The sequence below is a fragment of the Amblyraja radiata genome, chromosome 24 (genome assembly GCF_010909765.2).
Source record: "Amblyraja radiata isolate CabotCenter1 chromosome 24, sAmbRad1.1.pri, whole genome shotgun sequence".
NCBI classification, from domain to species: Eukaryota; Metazoa; Chordata; class Chondrichthyes; order Rajiformes; family Rajidae; genus Amblyraja; species Amblyraja radiata.
Genome location: NC_045979.1, coordinates 17,553,848 through 17,572,066, shown reverse-complemented (window position 1 = coordinate 17,572,066; position 18,219 = coordinate 17,553,848). Strand labels below are relative to the sequence as shown.

Genomic DNA, 18,219 nt, shown 5'->3' with positions numbered 1-18,219 from the left:
ACCAGCCAGCAACTGATCTTCTCCATAAAGACTTGGCCTATTGGTAGAAATTGTAATTTATTTACCTATCTGTTACAGATTTACAGCATAAAATACAATAATATGTTCTGAACTTTAGAATATCACACTTTTGAATTTTCAAGGCAGTCTGGGTGTTTATTACTATTTCCGTCACAACGGTCAATTTTGTAATTAACTACAATTAGGTAGTTAACTAATTATATGCTTTAATTTCAGGTCATCCAAGTAAGATATTTTATATTTGTTTCAGAATGCTTCAATCTATAATAACTGAAAATTTCATTCAGTTCTCTTGATTTTTAAGAAAGTTATGGGCTTTTGACTATCCTCGATCACAACTTTTGTGTTAAGTCAATGGAAAAGCAATAGGGAACAAGATGCTAATTTCCGAGTATGAAAATGGCCATAACTTTTTTAATACTGAAGATATGAAAGTGAATTAGGTGTCAAATTAAACTTCTTTTTATGCTTTATCTGATGGGATAAATTGCAGACTTGATTTTTTTAATCTCAAATTTTGTGACATTGCTACCAATTCATGTCCATTTTTTTTTTAAATTGATTTTAAAAAGTCGGTATATCGTAAACGATCGTTGCGTTTTTGATATAATAAATTGGAAAATATGAAAACATAATTAACTTGCTCAAAAACCGCTACTACCAAAGGATACCTCATTGGGTTTTTGAAAAGCAATCGAGATTTGGAGCCTCCGTGGTTTAATTTACGGAGGTACCGACCCCGATAACGGTCGTTGTGACAATGGACACCAAGCACAACGACCGTTACCGGATCTTTGCTAGGCGGAATACCAGACATGTTACTGTATTTTTCTCCTGGTTTTGATGAAAATATTTCCCTAGATCATTATCAAAATGTATATGTATGAGAGGCCATATGAAGTTTATTTATGAGTTAAATATTCATGACTAAATGTAGCAGAGTTTTTAATGTCACATTTTTGGTGTCCAAAATGGTGGTAAAACAATGAAAACGTGTCTGCTATGAAAAACGTTTTTGACTTTGTCTTGAAGTTATCTAATTTATGTCTGTTATTTGTACGGTTTCACATGATAGGTAGATTTTTGTTAAGAGAAGTGTAATGGTGTAAAAACCTGAATAATAATCTTGTTCCGCAAAATCTCTCCAGTATTGTAAAAATACACAAATGCTTTCTTAGGCAAGGAGACCCAAACCCCTACACAATATTCCAGGAACTATACAATTGAACTAAGTAGTCCTTCCTCTTGCTTGGATGATCATGTGGTCCGGTGCTGCTTCCTGTCATAATAAACGCTACCATTTGCCCTTCTGACTACATTTAGTCTTCAGTGACTTGTGCAAAGACACACTTGGGTCCTTTTGAACATTAATAGTACCTAATATTGTTTAACAAAAACTCAGATTTTCCACACGTGCACCAAAGTGGATGACGTTACGTATTTCCACATTATGTTACATCTACCATGTTCTCTCACTCACTCTAGTTGCCCATATCCACCTCGAGCCTCTTCACATCTTTCTCCCTACTTGTAATCCATACTTTTGACAGATTATTTGAGTCCTTTTGATAGCTTATTTGGGTCCTTGTTAGAGAAGATATCCAAAGCCTGGAAGATATCACAGGACTAGAGTCTTACCATAACACTTGAGAGTCTTGAACTAGAGCAGCAGAGTACAAGATGATGAATAAAGGATTTCAATGCTTGGGCAGCAATATACACAATGGCTAAGAGAAAGATGTTTTTAACTTCAAAGAAATCAAGGGATTTGTGGATCAGGTGAGTGTGTAGTGGCAGTCAGGGTCAAAGACCAACCCTAAAGGGCAGAACAATCCTCAATTTGCTTTGTCCACTTGCTCCAAGCAAAACTTGTCTCCCATCTCTCGCGCTCACTTAATGTTATAGACAATAGGTGCAGGAGTAGGCCATTCGGCCCTTTGAGCCAGCACCGCCATTCAATGTGATCATGGCTGATCATCCCCAATCAGTACCCCGTTCCTGCCTTCTCCCCATATCCCCTGACTCCGCCATCTTTAAGAGTCTTATCTAGCTCTTTCTTGAAAGTATCCAGAGAACCGGCCTCCACCGCCCTCTGAGGCAGAGAATTCCACAGACTTACAACTCTGTGAGAAAAAGTGTTTCCTCGTCTCCGTTCTAAATGGCTTACCCCATATTCTTAAACTGTGGCCCCGGTTCTGGACTCCAACATCGGGAACATGTTTCCTGCCTCTAGCATGTCCAAACCCTTAACAATATTATATGTTTCAATAAGATACCCTCTCATCCTTCTAAACTCCAGAGTGTACAAGCCCAGCCGCTACATTCCCTCAGGGAATTAACCTTGTAAACCTACGCTGCACTCCCTCAATAGCAAGAATGTCCTTCCTCAAATTAAGGGACAAAAACTGCACACAATACTCCAGGTGTGGTCTCACTAGGGCCCTGTACAACTGCAGAAGGACCTCTTTGCTCCTATACTCAAGTCCTCTTGTTATAAAGGCCAACATGCCATTCGCTTTCTTCACTGCCTGCTGTACCTGCATGCTTACTTTCATAGTGTTCAAGAAGGAACTGCAGATGCTGGAAGATCGAAGGTACACAAAAATGCTGGAGAAACTCAGCGGATGCAGCAGCATCTATGGAGCGAAGGAAATAGGTTACGTTTCGGGCCGAAACCCTTCTTCAGACTGATGGGGGGACTATGCTTACTTTCATAGACTGATGAACAAGGACCCCCAGATCCCCTTTTCCCAACTTGATGCCATTTAGATAGTAGGTACACAAAAATGCTGGAGAAACTCAGCGGGTGCAGCAGCATCTATGGAGCGAAGGAAATGGGTGACGTTTCGGGCCGAAACCCTTCTTCAGACCCCCCATTTAGGTCGATCCCCCCCATTTAGATAGTAATCTGCCTTCCTGTTTTTGATACCAAAGTGGATAACCTCACATTTATCCACATTAAACTTAATCTACCATGCATCTGCCCACTCCCCCAACCTGTCCAAGACACCCTGCACTCTCATAGCATCCTCCTCACAGTTCACACTGCCACCCAGCTTTGTGTCATTTTAACACATTTGTGCACTTGAATAACGAGGCTAAAAATACTGTTCATTCAATCTTCTCTTGAAAGTCATATTAATTTGTCTGAACCAAGATTTCCCAATAGCCACCAGTTATTTTTGCTTGCCACAATTAAGAACCATTCAAAACAATCTTCAATAATGCTGGGTTCAGTCTGCCACTATATAACTTGGCAGATACTTTAGACATATGGTATGCTTGCTTTCACATCGATCAAGACACTGAGTGTATGAGTCAGGAAGTCACATTGCAGCTTTGTAAAACTTTGGTTAGACCAAATTTGGAGACTTCGGAAGAGGAAGGTCAAGGATCCACAAATCGGGATCTTAATCGGGACGGTGGTGGAGGGTGTCGAAAACTTCAAATTACTGGGCGTGCATATTTCTGAAGATCTGTCCTGGACCCAACACATTGGTGCACCATAAAGAAAGCCCATCATTTCGTCGATTTCCTTAGAAGATTGGGGAGATTCAGTCTGTCAACAAATATCTTCTTGAAATTCTACTGGTGTATAGTGGAGAGCATATTGACTGGCTACATCACTGCCTGGTTCAGCAACTCGAACGTGCAGGAATGTGGAAGATTAAAAAAAGTGATCACTACCCAGTCCATCATGGGTACTGACCTGCCCACCAAAGAGATTCACAGAAATCGCTGTCTCAAAAAAGCAACCAGCATCGTCAGAGACCTACACCACCCAGGCCACACGGTCATTTCACACCTGCCATCAGGAAGAAGGAATAGGGGACTGAAAACTGTAATGTCCAGGAGTAGCTTCTTCCTTACAACTATAAGGCTATTAAACACTAAAACCACCAAATAAGCTACAAACTACATAGACATGGGAATGTACATTAAGATACTCTCGACTCTTTAGCATTGTGTCATTCAGATTGCCCTGTAACATGGAGGATGTAGATGCATTGGGAAGGGTGCTGAAGAGGTTTACTAGAATGCTGTCTGGATTAGAGTGTTAAGACAAATTTGCGAGAGACCCAATAAAAGTTTAATATTATCAGGAATGGATATGTGAAGGGCAATTTTTTTTTGATAGTGGTAGGTGCCTGGAACATAAGGCTCCTAGACTTGTTTTCTGCTCATCATTTCCTTTTAAGTGATTCTCTAGTTTCCAATTGCAATTGCCTTGTAACCAATTTGGCCGATGAAATACAAAGTGTTCCCCAATTTATTAATGCGTTAAATCCCATTCGTGTTATAACAGAACTGTCGGCATTGTCCTAAAAATGTAACTGACTTATTAATCCATTTTGTGTAAGTGCTCCAGTTTCCTCCAACACTTCAAGGACGTACAGGTTTGTAGGTTAATTGGCATCTGTAAATTGCCCCTGGTGTGTAGGACAGTGCTAATGCATGAATGTGATCACTGGTCAGTGGGGACTCAGTGGACCAAAGGACCCGTTTCCACGTTGTGTCTCTAAAGTGTAGCGTCTAATATCAAACCACATTAAAGCACAAAAACGGGATGGACAATTCAGCAACAACCTCACCACTAGAACTGGACATGGTGCAAGACATTCAACCAATCATTTATGCGAATCCTCTGACCAGAAATCTGGAAACAGATCCAAGCAGAGAAGTACTGTCTCACATATTGTCCAAGTTTTTAGCTCACAAGCATTTCAGCACCCTGCATCACAGTGTGTCCTCAAACTAATCAGATACTCCCACCAGAATCAGTACACAGTAAAATCAGGCAAGTGCAGAACCAGAAATCTTCAATAACACCGGACCACTACAAAGAGTTTATGAATAAAAACACACAACTTATCCTCAAATCATATCTTGTTGCTGTTTTAATGATAATTGGAACTCATTCAGAACACATTTGACAGATAAAAACTGGGCATGCATGAAGGTGCTATGTATGGATCGTCAGAAGCAGTACTGTATTCACTCACAATCTGGCCTCATAAACCCCTCAATCTACCATTACCATAAAGTCAAACATTGGTGAAACTACACAAGGATTACTCCCATGCTAAACTGTGAAAATATTATAAACAGCTAAACAATCACATCAAGAGTCCCATCGAAGCTAAAGTTTTGCTAGATGGACAAGCAAAACATGAATAAGAGGCTAACATGAATACAATATGAATAATAACATGAATAATTACCACCAGGAGCGCTGCACGATTGGCAGCCCCAACAGTCTGTCTGTTTTTTCGTCTTTTTAAAAATGTTTTAGTGTGTGTTAAAAGTTTGTGTAAATGTTCTCCGGTTTTGTTTTATGTGGGGGTTGGGGGAGGGGGTCGGGGGAAACTTTTTTTTCAGCCTCTTACCTTGCTGGAGATGCGATTAATTTTCGGATCACATCACCATTGGGAATGAGGAGGAGTCACTGTGGTGGATGTTTATGTTAAAATGTATTTTGTGTGTTCCGTTGCTTTTTATTTGTATGACTGACCTGGCAAATGAAATACATCGTATGTTGCAAAACATACTTGGCTATTAAAGTATTATTGTGATTGTGATAACACATCTGCATTTAATGATGATAGAATACACGACTGGAACGCTAAAGCCAAGTTTACCATCCAGAAATGTTGAATAGATGATCTATCGCTCTCCAGCAATTTCCATTTTCAGATATGTAAAGGTATGGAAAACTCTACTGGATACTGTACAGATTATGGATGTTACCAGCTACAAGATTGAAGACATATTCAAGAACGTCAATGAACCAAGTTATTCAAGTACAGCGAACATTAGCAGACACCTGGCAACATCAAATATTGTTTGCTTTTGTTCAGTCCACAAGATGCACGATGTTCCAATCTAGCCAATTATTCCTTCAACAGTCTACTCGCACTCAAAAGTTATGAAGAGATGAAATCCACGTGAAAAAGACACGTAGTAAGGATTTGATAATGTATGCTATCGAGCAGATTCGGAAAATTGAAGTTAATGGAATCGAAGAGGAAAGCACTCTGCTGGCTTGAGGAATTCTTAGCACAAAATAAGTTTGATGTGGTTTGTTGGAGTTTCCTAGAACACAGTTGAAGAGGTTTTTTCAGCAGTGGCTGAGGCCAACCCATCAAGCTACTTCAGTGACCTTCATTCCATTGTAAGATCAGAAGTACAATTTTGGTTAATGATTGCAGTGTTCTGCTCCATTTGCAACTAAAACTAAAAAGCAAATTGTGTCCACATGCAAGAAGATCTGGATAACGTTCAAGCTAGGTATTGCATGTGCCAGACAATGCCCATCTCTAACAAAACAATCAATTGAGAACTGCTCCAAAAGCATTTAAGAAGCTCCAGGACAAAGCAATTTACTTACTTGGAATCACGTCCAACACGTGTGCAGGATGATTGTTGCGCGTACTTTCAATAAAATGCATTGCATCGCATAATAACAATGAACGTTACAGGTGCTCAGCATGTCGGGAAGCATCTGTAGAGTTTACATTTCAACTCACCAAAGTAAATCCTGTTTAACTAACTCAGCTTTACTACCATTATGTTTATACAATGCTGCACCCTGTTACATGGAGGCTAGCTACGGCTCAACACATTTTCTCCTCACATACCAACACGTTAGAGATGCTCAACAGGTCACGCAGCATCTATAGAGTTTACATTTCAGTCCATAAACTTTCATTATAACTATATGAAACATTAATTGCTTCTCTCTCCAAAAGTGCTGCTTGACCCACTGGGTGTTCATAGCATTTTTTGTTATTAATTCAAAATCAACAATATTTTTTTTCATATTGGCACTGCACCATGGCAAATGGGAAGTGCTGCTATCTCATGGTTCTACACATTTGGATACCAACCTGCCCATGGGTTCTATCTATGACACGTTTGCACATTTTCGCCATGATCACATGGATTTCCTCCAAATGCTCTAGTGGATTCCCACGTCCCAAAGGCATGCTGGTAGATTAATTGGCTACTGTTTGCTAACTCTTAATGTGGTTTGATGGCAAAAAGAAACAAAGGCATGTTGTGAAAGATGCATATGTGAGAGAGAATAAGTTTGGGGCACAGGCAAATAAGGAGGGGACTCGATCTGGGAGCTGTCATGGATTCAATGGACCAAATGGCTTCAATTTTAGGGAGTCCCTGCTTTCTCCTTTTTTCCCCTTTCCTTCCTAGCCCTCCCACAGCTGCTGAATGCTTCGTCCATTGACATTTGTGGATGCAATGAGGTGGCAGAAAAGCTTGCTCGAACTATTTATTTTGATTACTTACACTAGAATCTCCAAAGTAGACACAGAAGTCAAAAATTCTACACAAAACCTGGCTGAAACTATTGCAATAACCTGCTTCCAGATTAGAATATTTTCTTTAGGACACATTAAAACACTCGGTAGCCTCTGTTAGCATACCTGCTGAATATTAACTTTACTGCAATCATGGAGACAGCTCCAATAAAGTGGGTCACTCGAAAGGTTTCCATGTCTGCTCCATAAAAATTACAGTCAATTCTGGTCAATATTGCAACCATTTAAGTTTATTTTTCTTCACAGATTATACCAGAAACAGAGGAATAGCCCCACATTCCAGTTGAGCCGAAACCTATATATCACACATAGGATAGCATGCCAGGATACAAAAAATAGGAAATAGAAAAATACAAAGTAGTCTGCGATTTTCACTTTGTCATTAAAAACAAAGTTCAGCTTAAAATTATAAAATGTATGCAATAATTTGTAAGTGAGAACAGAGATCTTCAACACATTTAACCTGGATATTGGAAATGTGAAATTGATAAAATACTGGATACACACAGATCTGACAGCAACTGTGGGAAGAGAAATTGTGTTAATGTATCAGCGAAAGCTTGTTTCCTTGCTCAGTCCTGATGAAGAGCCTTCAACTGGTGTCTCATTCCACAGATGCTGCTGAGCATATTCAGCATTTTCTGTTCTCATTTCATCAATGTGAAACCAAAGCAACCTTCAATTATCCAAATTACATGACATCCCCAAGCCTTGTTTCATGCTTTGCATCATCAGCAAAAACCTTTCTAATCCACACTTTCACACTCAGGTGCTCCCTGGCTTAAAAGCAACTAACTTTATACAAAAACCCACACACCGTCAAAGCATTTTTGTAATAATAAAATGCTGTGTGGTGTTCATTATAGTGCTTTGTACTTGCAAAAAAAATCCATAAGCTTAATTATAGGTAGTGTGAGGGTACATATTTGATGAAATGATAGAATTACAGCTGGTAAATTTCGAGCAATACAACACAGAGTGATAGAAAACAGATGTTTCTGACTTTCAGAGAAATTGGCTTACAGAGGATTGGCAGGAATGGAACCCCTACATAACCCGGGGACTATCTATATACATTTCTCTTGATACGAATATTGCTGGGAAGGAGGATATTTACTGCTAACCTCTAACTCCCACACAGAACATGCAACTTTTAGAACTTCTGCAGCCTTTCTGGTAAAGGTACCTCCACAATGCTATTGGTAGAGTTCCAAAACTTTGGCTCAACAGCAAGGGAACAATACAGTTAATAATAATAATAATACATTTTATTTATGGGCGCCTTTCAAGAGTCTCAAGGACACCTTACAAAATTTAGCAAATAGAGTAAAAACATGTAAGCGGAATGAAATAAATAGTAAAGACATCACCAGTACACAAATTAAAGACAGAATTCAATCCAAAGACAAAAATCAAAAACACAATATGAAGAGAGAGCAGTGGCAGCTAAAGCGCGCCAGCGTACACTCTTCCTTCTGGCAGCCATCTTGGACACAGAATAAAATAATCATTTACACACAAAAAAATTCCAGATTAGAATTGTGTGCGACCTAGATGGGAACCATCAAGTGGTGGTGCTCCCATGTGCCTGCTGTCCTTGACCTTTTCTGGTGATCACCCGAGGCAAGTAACCAGTGTCTCTTACGTACTGCGGTACACAAATTGTTTACAGTGGTGGACAAGGGGCCATTTTCCTGGAAGATGCTGAACCCCTGGTGCTGTTGAAGCTGGAATCATCTGGGCAAGCGGACAATACAACTTCTGACGATCTTTGTCAAAGGGCAAAAGCCTTTGGGATACCAGGGGGTGTCATGTGGAACAGGAGAGCCAGCCCAAGCTTCTATTTTTTGCCACAGCACTTACAAGGCTGGTCAAGTTGTGTTTCTGGTCAATGATAATACCCCAAGGATGTTGATTGTAAGGGATTTAGCAATAGTAATTAATTTCAAGGCTGACTGGTTAGACCTTTGTACCAGGCAATGACTATCTTCAACTGAAACAACCTTACCTCCACTTAACATGTCTGAATGTTGTCTATACCTTGCGGCTTGTAGGTATGGAATGTTTTAATTGTTCGAGAAAACTTGCATCTACTTTACCAGATGTGGAACAGAATTTAACACTGCGCAATGGAATTTAACATTGAGCAATCAGTTAATATCCACTGACATTACACTGATATCCCGAGGCTAAGATAATTCAACTACAATAAATCACAATCAATTGTTCAACTTATTTCTCTAACCATTGTAGCGTTTTCCCCGATGCCTGTCAACTTCAATGCTAAACTTTATCAAGGGCAATCACACACACCGCACCTGGAGAATTCATCTTGTTGCTCTATGTACGAGGTCAAGTGGACCTCCAAACATTGGTGAACTGGCAAAGTGCTGGAGTAACTCTGGTCAAGCAGCCTCTGGAGAACATAAACAAGTGACGTTTCAGGTTGAGACCGGAAAAGTTAAGTCTGAGGAAGGGTCCCGACCTGAAATGTCACCTATCCACATTCTCCAGAGATGCTGCATGACCCGCTGAGTTACACTATCATCTTGTGTTGGTTCTTCACCAGGTTGGCACCTCATTTTCAAGTTTATGGTGCCTCTTCTAGCTTTACCTCTCTGAACCAGGGTGACCCTTGTTCTTTTCCTGATTTACACAAACTCACACCATCTGGTTAATAACCATATAATTAAGGACACACAAGTCATGGTTATATATTGCAGTTGTGTACCAAATGCATTCTGTTCAGAAGCATCTACCAAAGGTTGACTAACAAATATGACAAGTGGCTTTGCCTCACATTGCAAAACATGAAAACTTTTTATTTCAGATTTCCGTCATCTACAAAATCCAGGGAACGATCAACAAGTCAGACAACATCTGAAGAGAAATAATTACAATTTCAAATCAATGACCTCTTCACATATACATTCTGTTTAAGGGTCATTGATGTGTGTATGACAGTTTAACTCTCTACATATGATACCCTGATCTATGGAACATTTCCTGCACTCTGCTTTACTTTCAGGTTTATCCTCCAAAATTGTTTGCCTATCACAAATCAGGACCGGCCATATTGCACAGTTAGCTGCAAAGTCACTCTTGGCTGCAGTTTATGAAGCCCCCTACCCTACAAGCATTCTGTGCATTAGACGAGTAACCATCTCTCTACACCATTGGACGAACAACAAAGAACTTTCTCACTGTTCACAATCTTGAACAACAAATCAGAAATAACCAAGAGCCTTATTCATGTGTAGGAAAGAACAGCAGATGCTGGTTTAAATCGAAGGTAGACACAAAATGCTGGAGTAACTCAGTGGGACAGGCAGCATCTCTTGAGGGAAGGAATGGGTGACGTTTTGGGTTCGAGACCCTTCTTCAGTCTGATACCTTAGTCTTATTCATATGCCAGGTCAAGGTGTGAAGTTTCAAAGGAGAAATAATATCCACGAATTAACAAGAATATACATCAGAGACAATCCTGACTTTTTACCCTTTACTAGACCAAGTGCAGAACCGTTGGGTCCCATTCCCCCAACACAATATTCCACCACTCACCCGTAGCCACTGCGCAGGTGCGGCTAACGTTTAAAAAGTTTAAAATGGCAATAACGTAAAATATAAGATCAATGTGAACGCATCTCACTCTCCCTCTTCAGTCCCCTATTGCCCTCCTCCATTATCCTCCCTCTCCCCACCAGTCCTCCTCTGCTTCCTCCTCACCCTCCTTCTTTCCTCTCCTCAACCCCTCCCCTCCCCCACTCAACTCTCCTTCCCTCCTTTCCCCTACCCTCAGTCACTCCCTCCCTCCATAACCCCTCTCCCCTCCTTCACCTCCCCCACTGCCCTCCATACCCCACTCCCTACCCCCTCCACTCCCCCTTCCCTCCCACTCTCCCTCCTTATCACCCCCACTTCCTACCTCCCCCATTCCCCCCTCTTCTCTCTTTATCCCACCCCTCCTTCCCCACTCTCCTCCCTCATCTCCCCCACTTTCCCCTCCCTCCCTACGCGCTCCTCTCCCTCAATCCCTCTCCATGATCTCGATGTAAAACACTGCCGGCCCCGTTTTCTCCATGACATCGGCGATGAAGTTGTACTTGAGGCGGGGGCTGTCGGGGGGAGATGGGCCGATCGGCCTGGAGCCGGGGATGGAGAGGCGGAAGCTGCGGCCTAGTCCTTGCCCCAGGCCCTGCTCCCCAGATCTCGCCCCAGCATCAGCGCCGCACTCGTGGATACCGGGCCCACTGCGCACGTGCGGGGAGACTTTCAGTTATTTTAAAATCCGCACACGCGGATACGCTCAGCCACTCCCTCCCTCCATAACCCCTCTCCCCTCCCCTCCCTCTATCCCCTGCATCCGCACATCCCACCCCCACAATGGGAAATCGTGATTTTTTTTAAATGAAAGCCCCCCATACCACCCCCCCCCCACAATGAAAATCGCGTTGTTTTTTTTGTTTTTAAAGGAATTCTCAATGAGAACCACGTTTTTCTTTAGAAAACCTAAACACAGTGTTAGCTGTCAATGAAAACAGAAGAATTTGATTAAAATAGATTTTTTTTTTTTTAATCATGAGTTATTATGTAAATGAGATTCGGGATCATATTGTGACATCATGGTGATGCCGCTGACGGGCAGGGCAAGTGGAAAAGTGTTAAAAAGTGCCTTTTGTAAAGTTTAAAATGTCAATAACTTGTAAAATATAACATCAATCCGGCCGAACCGACCCCTTTCCATCCCAGGACAATGGCGAGTAAGGTGGGCCAAAAATTGCAGCGCTATTGTGTACCGTTTTGGCGGAGTTTTGAATCGTCATGCATTCACGCGTATACATACAAACAGAAATTTTTAGTAATATGCTGATAAGTGTGCAGACGCCCATTGCCTTTACAAATAGATTTCCCTTTAAGATACACAGCACAGATTTGGTTACAAAACTGACACGATTGTCATAAATACATGTTTTCACATGAAATAACTTCACTTTTATCTCTGGTGCGATCAGCTGCAAGATAATTTCTGATTTCCAAAAATCAACCTTTGCTATCATGACCAACTTCCAGCACAAAGCCACCAAAATGTTCTTCCGCATCCTGTACCTTCTTTTGTTTTTAGCATAATGCATTTTGAAACAAGATCAGAAAATAAAGAGCATGATGGCAGTTAACCCATCAGTTAAATTTCATCAAAATAAACCTTTGAAATTCGCAGAGTCAACAATTCTGACTCACTGAGGTTCTGAAGGAGAAAACTGAACCTTGATTAATTAAAATCTACCAGTGACTGGCATTCACAGTGCCCTCCATAATGTTAGGGAAAAAGACCAATCATTTATTTATTTGCCTCTGTACTCCAAAATTTGAGATTTGTAATAGAAAAAAAATCACATGTGGTTAAAGTGCACATTGTCAGATTTTAATAAAGGCCGTTTTTATACATTTTGGTTTCACCAGGTAGAAATTACTGCAGTGTTTATACATAGTCCCCCCCCCCCCCCCCCCCCCCCCACCCCCCACCCCACCCCCATTTCAGGGCACCATAATGTTTGGGGCACAGCAATGTCATATAAATGAAAGTAGTCATGTTTAGTACTTTGTTGCATATACTTTGCATCCAATGACTGTTTGAAGTCAGCGATTCATGGACATCACCAGTTGCTGGCTGTCTTCTCTGGCGATGCTTTGCCAAGCCTGTATTGAAGCCATCTTTAGCTTATGCTGGTTCTGGGGGCTCGACCCCACCCATTTGCTCTTCAGCATATTAAAGGCATGCTCAATTGAGTTCAGATTGGGTGATTGATTTGGCCACTCAAGAATTGACCATTTGAACAACTCCTTTGTTGCTTTAGCAGTATGTTTGGGATCATTGTCTTGCTGTAGAATGAACCGCCGGCCAATGAGATCTGAGGCATTTGTTTGAACCTGAGCAGATAGGATGTGTCTATACACTTCAGAATTCATTATGCTACTACCATCAATAGTTGTATCATCAATGAAGATAAGTGAGCCAGTACCTTCAGCAGCCATATATGCCCAGGCCATAACAGCCCCACCACCATGTTTCGCAGATGAGGTGGTATGCTTTGGATCTTGGGCAGTTCCTTCTCTGCTTGTTACTTTGCTCTTGCCATCACTCTGATATAAATTAATCTTCGTCTCATCTGTCCAGAAGACCTTTTTCCAGAACTATTGTTGCTCTTTTAAGTACTTCTTGGCAAACTGTAACCTGGCCATCCTATTTTTGCTGCTAACTAGTGGTTTGCATCTTGCAGTGTTGCCTCTATTTTGGTTCATGAAATCTTCTGCGGACAGTGCCCATTGATAAATCTACATCTGACTCCTGAAGAGTGTTTCTGATCTGTCGGACAGGAGGATTTTTCTTTATCATAGGGAGAATTCTTCTGTCATCAGCTGTAGAGGTCTTCCTTGGGCTGCCAGTCCCTTTGCGATTAGTAAGCTTACCAGTGCTCGCGTTCTTCTTAGTTTCAAACAGTTCATTTTGGTCAGCTTAAGGTTTGACTGATGTCTCTAACATTAGTCTTGTTTCTCAGTCTCATTATGGCTTCTTTGACTCATTGGTACAACTTTGGTCCTCATGTTGATAAACAGCAATAAAAGTTTCCAAAGGTGATGGAAAGACTGGAGGAAAGACTAGGTGCTGAGAGCTCTCTGTACCTGCATTAAGGAGGCAATTAAACACACCTGAGCAACTACAAACACCTGTGAAGCCATTTGTCCCAAACATTATGGTGCCCTGAAATGGGGGGACTATGTATAAACACAGCTGTAATTTCTACATGGTGAAACCAAAATGTATAAAAATACCCTTTAATAAAATCTGACAATGTGCACTTTGACCACATGTGATTTTTTTCTATTACAAATTTCAAATTGTGGAGTACAGACGCAAATAAATAATGTTTGGGACAAAGACCCATCATTTATGGAAGGCACTGTATGCTGATAATTTTAGCACAAAGCAAAGTGCACGTGGCACCTCTCCACGCCACAGTAGAAGTGGCAGAACAGTGAAAGAAAAATGGTAAATGAAGCACGGCAACAAGGAATTACAAGAATATAAGTAAAGCTTTGCCATCGGAAGTATCCATCCCCTTCCCTTTCACCATTGCGCCTGTCACTCTTCCACTACAAATTGTAAATATGCCTCCACGCCCCTCCCTCCCCAAATTGCAAATATGCCCCCACACCCCTCTTCCCATCGGAAATCTACCCACACCCCCTACCCCACTTCATTGGAAGTCTGCCCCCAACCCCCACTTTCTCCACTGGGCCAGTCCCCCTCCTCTCTCTGCCCCCTTTCTCTCTCTCTCTCTTTCCCTATTAGGTCTGCCACCCTCAAACCATTTGTGGTCTACTCTCTCTCTCTCTAATGAAAGTATGCTCCACCCCCTCTCCACTGTAAGTTTGCCCCTCTCGCCCTTCCATTGCACCTGCTCCCATTCCAAATCTACCCCTTCCCATTGCAAATCTAACCCGATTCCAAATCTTCCAAACCCCCCCCCCCCGCATTTGCAAGCAAACCCCTTCCCCCTCTATTCCAAATCTACTCCCTTCAACGCCCTCTTTGCCCCTCTCACATCCTCCCCCTGCCATCTGTCATCACTCCCCCATCAACCCTCCCTCCTCCTTCACCCCTTTCCCCCGAAACTGTCATTCCCTTCCCTGTCACCCCTCCCCCTCCTGTCTTCCCATCCCCCCCCCTCTCTTCCTTACCAACCCCCTCTCTTCCTTCCCAACCCCCTCTCATCCTCCCCCAAAACCCCCTCATCTCCTCTCGCTCCTACCCCTGCTGTCATCGCCCCCCATTTCTGTTACCCCATCACCTCTCACCCCCTTCTGTCACCCTCCATTCCCCCCTCCTCCGTGTCTACCCCTCTCCGAGGTGCATTAGAGAGCGGGCCCTGTGCTGGGGGAGACGGGCAGCTCCTTACCTCCTCCTCACTCTCGTTCTTGAAGCACAAACACGCCGCCCGCTTCTTGTAACCGTCCCCATCGTAAGTCCGAGTCTGGTCTTGCTTTAATTTCATCATTTATATTTTCTTGGTAACTGTCTTATTTCAATTATTTAAAATATATATATATTTTTAAAAAACTTGGCTGGGGAGGGGTGGGGGGGGATGAAGAGAAAAAAAAACCCCGAGGGATCCTCCTCCTCCTCCTTTTTCTTCTTAGTAATATTATTTTATTGTCGTTATTTGCAGACACGAAGCGGCCCGCCGGTTATCCACTCCTTCTCTTCATATCGTCACCGCTCGCCCCGACACCGTCTCCGCCGCCGCCGCCGCCGCCATCTTAGCCGCTCCGCCCGTCAACCTAACTCGCTGGCCCAAAGGGCGCGGGGAGGGGTTCAAGCCGAGCTCAGCCACTCAACGGCCAGCCGGTATCTGACTGACACGTCCACCGCCAATCAGGTTGCAGTCACGCCCCCCTCCACCTCCTCCATCGTTCCGCCCACCGACCAGCAAGTTGGGTTGAGGCCGCCGTCAATGGTCTCGCAGAGCCAGCAGGGGGAGTGCGGACCCGCCCCCTCCCCCTCCCACCTCCATCCTCCCCAATACTACTTTGTCAAGACAAAGACCCAGCATATTTTTCTTTGTAATTTTATCTCATTTTAAACCCGAAAGTCGCTGTTTTTTTTCTCCTCTGTTCTTTATATATAGTGAAAGTGCAACATCTACAAACCAACATCACCGCCAATGTTAAACCATTTCCATGCATCAAATATAACAGAGCTAAGTATCATATGTTTCTGAGAAAAGATCTAGCACATTTGCATTAAATCTGTCCATGAACTTAATTTATTTCCCATAGACTCGATGTACAAACTCTGCTGTCAGTAGCCTGACTATCAGCAAATCTCGTACGTATTCTCTCCAATGCCCAGTTATCTAAAATTTGGTCCAGGATTGGCAAATTTAAACATTAATTTCCATCCAAAGACACAAAGTGCTGGAGTAGCTCAGCTGCAGCATCTCTGGAGAACATGGGAGGGTGACGTTTCGACTCAGGATCCTTTTTCAGACTGAATTAATATCCATTGCTTGTTTTCAAATATAACTTTTTTTCTGATTTGCTGCTCATAACCGCAGTATCTACACATCAATTATCACCAAAGATTTTGAATAATTTTCATGCATCAGATATAGCAGAGCTGAGTAGCATATGTTTCTAATTAAAAAAACTAGCGCATTTGAATCTGTCCATAAACCTAAATCTCTGACTTGGACTGGATACACAAACATTGCTGTCAACAACCTGATTCGTACAAAATCGCATTCTTATTTAATTCAAGGCTTAGTTATCTAAAGTTTGGTCCACGATTGGCAAATTAAATATTAATTCCCATTGCTTGTTTTGAAATATAACTCTTTTTCTGCTTTGTTGTTTATAGAGAGTGAAAGAGAAGTATCTACATATCAATATCACCAAAACCGTTGAACCCTTTTCACGCATCAAATATAACAGAGTGTTTCTATTAAAATCCAGCACATTTGAATTAATTCTATCCATAAACTTAATTCCTCACATACGCTGGAAGCTCAAACTCTGATGTTTGTGCCTGACTAGCATCAAATCTCAATCACATTTGACTCCAGTGCTTTGGTATTGAAAATTTGTTCCAAACTTGGCAAATTTAAACATAAATTTCCAATGCTTGTCTTCAAATATTACTATAGCTTCTCCCCTCCCAATTTGCCCAATTTCTGCCGTGCCCACATTCTTCTGAGATATCCGTGGTTCTCCAAATCTGGGTCTGTTCATATTCCCTGTTTTAATTGCTCCCAACATTACCATTCAATTGCTCCCAACATTCCCAGAGTGCCTCATGGACAGGTACACTGGATGAGTTGGATGCAGTTCCATCTGCCTATGCTCTGGGAGTTGAAATCACCAATTTATACTCAGTAGAGCTGCTGCCTCACAGTGCCAGAGACCCAGGTTCGATCATGAGTGCTGGCTGTACAGAGATTGTACATTCTCCATGTGACCACATGGGTTTTCTCTGTGTGATCCGGTTTCCTCCCACATTCCAAAGACGTGTAGGTTTGGAGGTTAATTGGCTTCTGTAAATACCCTGTAGTGTCTAGAACATAGCAGCATAACATAGACCTAGTTAGTGTACAGATGGATAGATGGTTGGCATGATCTTGGTGGGTCGAAATGCCTGCTTCCATGCTGTATCTCTAAACTATCAACTTCTCTCTCCTCTTCCGAGATTCTTTGACTAAACATTTGGTCAATTTGCCTCATATATCTTTTGCTTGCAGATGTCAATTTAATAACATTAAATGTGAAGCACAATGCAACATTTTATCAAATTTGTAAAAAATAATATGTTCATTTATTACATGATCTTTTAGTACTCTCCTAATAATGTAATATATTTAGAAGCATTGTGAGAAATTCAACAGCAAGCTTGAAAACCAACATGAGAATGACCTGATGAGATCTTACGAGGAAATAAATATTGATCAGAACACTGGAGTAAACTCTCCATCTTTCCCAGATATAGCTCCGTGAGCGCTTTGATATTTGTTTGGTTTAGTTTAGTTTAGAGATACAGCATGGGAACAGCACCCGTAATCAGGATTGAAATTGGGTCTCTGGTGTCATAAGGCAGCAACTCTGCCACTTTGCCACCCTTAAATAGGAGAATAACCAAGAGGGCCTCAATTTATCCAAGGGGGAGGGGCGGGGGGGGGGGGGGGGGGGGGGGGGGCATCAATACTGTGCAATACTCCCACAGCAGTCATATTTTTGGACTGATTATAAGACATAGGATCAGAATTAGACCAGTCAGACCATTGAGTCTGTTCCACCATTTGATCATGGC

At 42.0% G+C, this 18,219-nt stretch overlaps 1 protein-coding gene across 2 annotated transcripts in view; it reads right to left on the bottom strand.

Annotated features, from left to right (window-relative positions):
• LOC116986800 (diphosphoinositol polyphosphate phosphohydrolase 1) overlaps positions 1-15,707 on the bottom strand; it is a 78,843-nt gene extending 63,136 nt beyond the window's left edge. Inside the window, exon 1 of one of the 2 annotated variants that reach the window (XR_004415573.1) lies at positions 15,317-15,707. Coding sequence is in view for 1 of the 2 variants with exons in the window: in XM_033042505.1 (XP_032898396.1) it covers positions 15,317-15,415 (99 nt within the window). In the remaining variant the exon portion in view is untranslated. The remainder of the gene's footprint in view (positions 1-15,316) is intronic. The other variant, XM_033042505.1, reaches the window with a different exon arrangement.
• Positions 15,708-18,219: the final 2,512 nt, after the last annotated feature.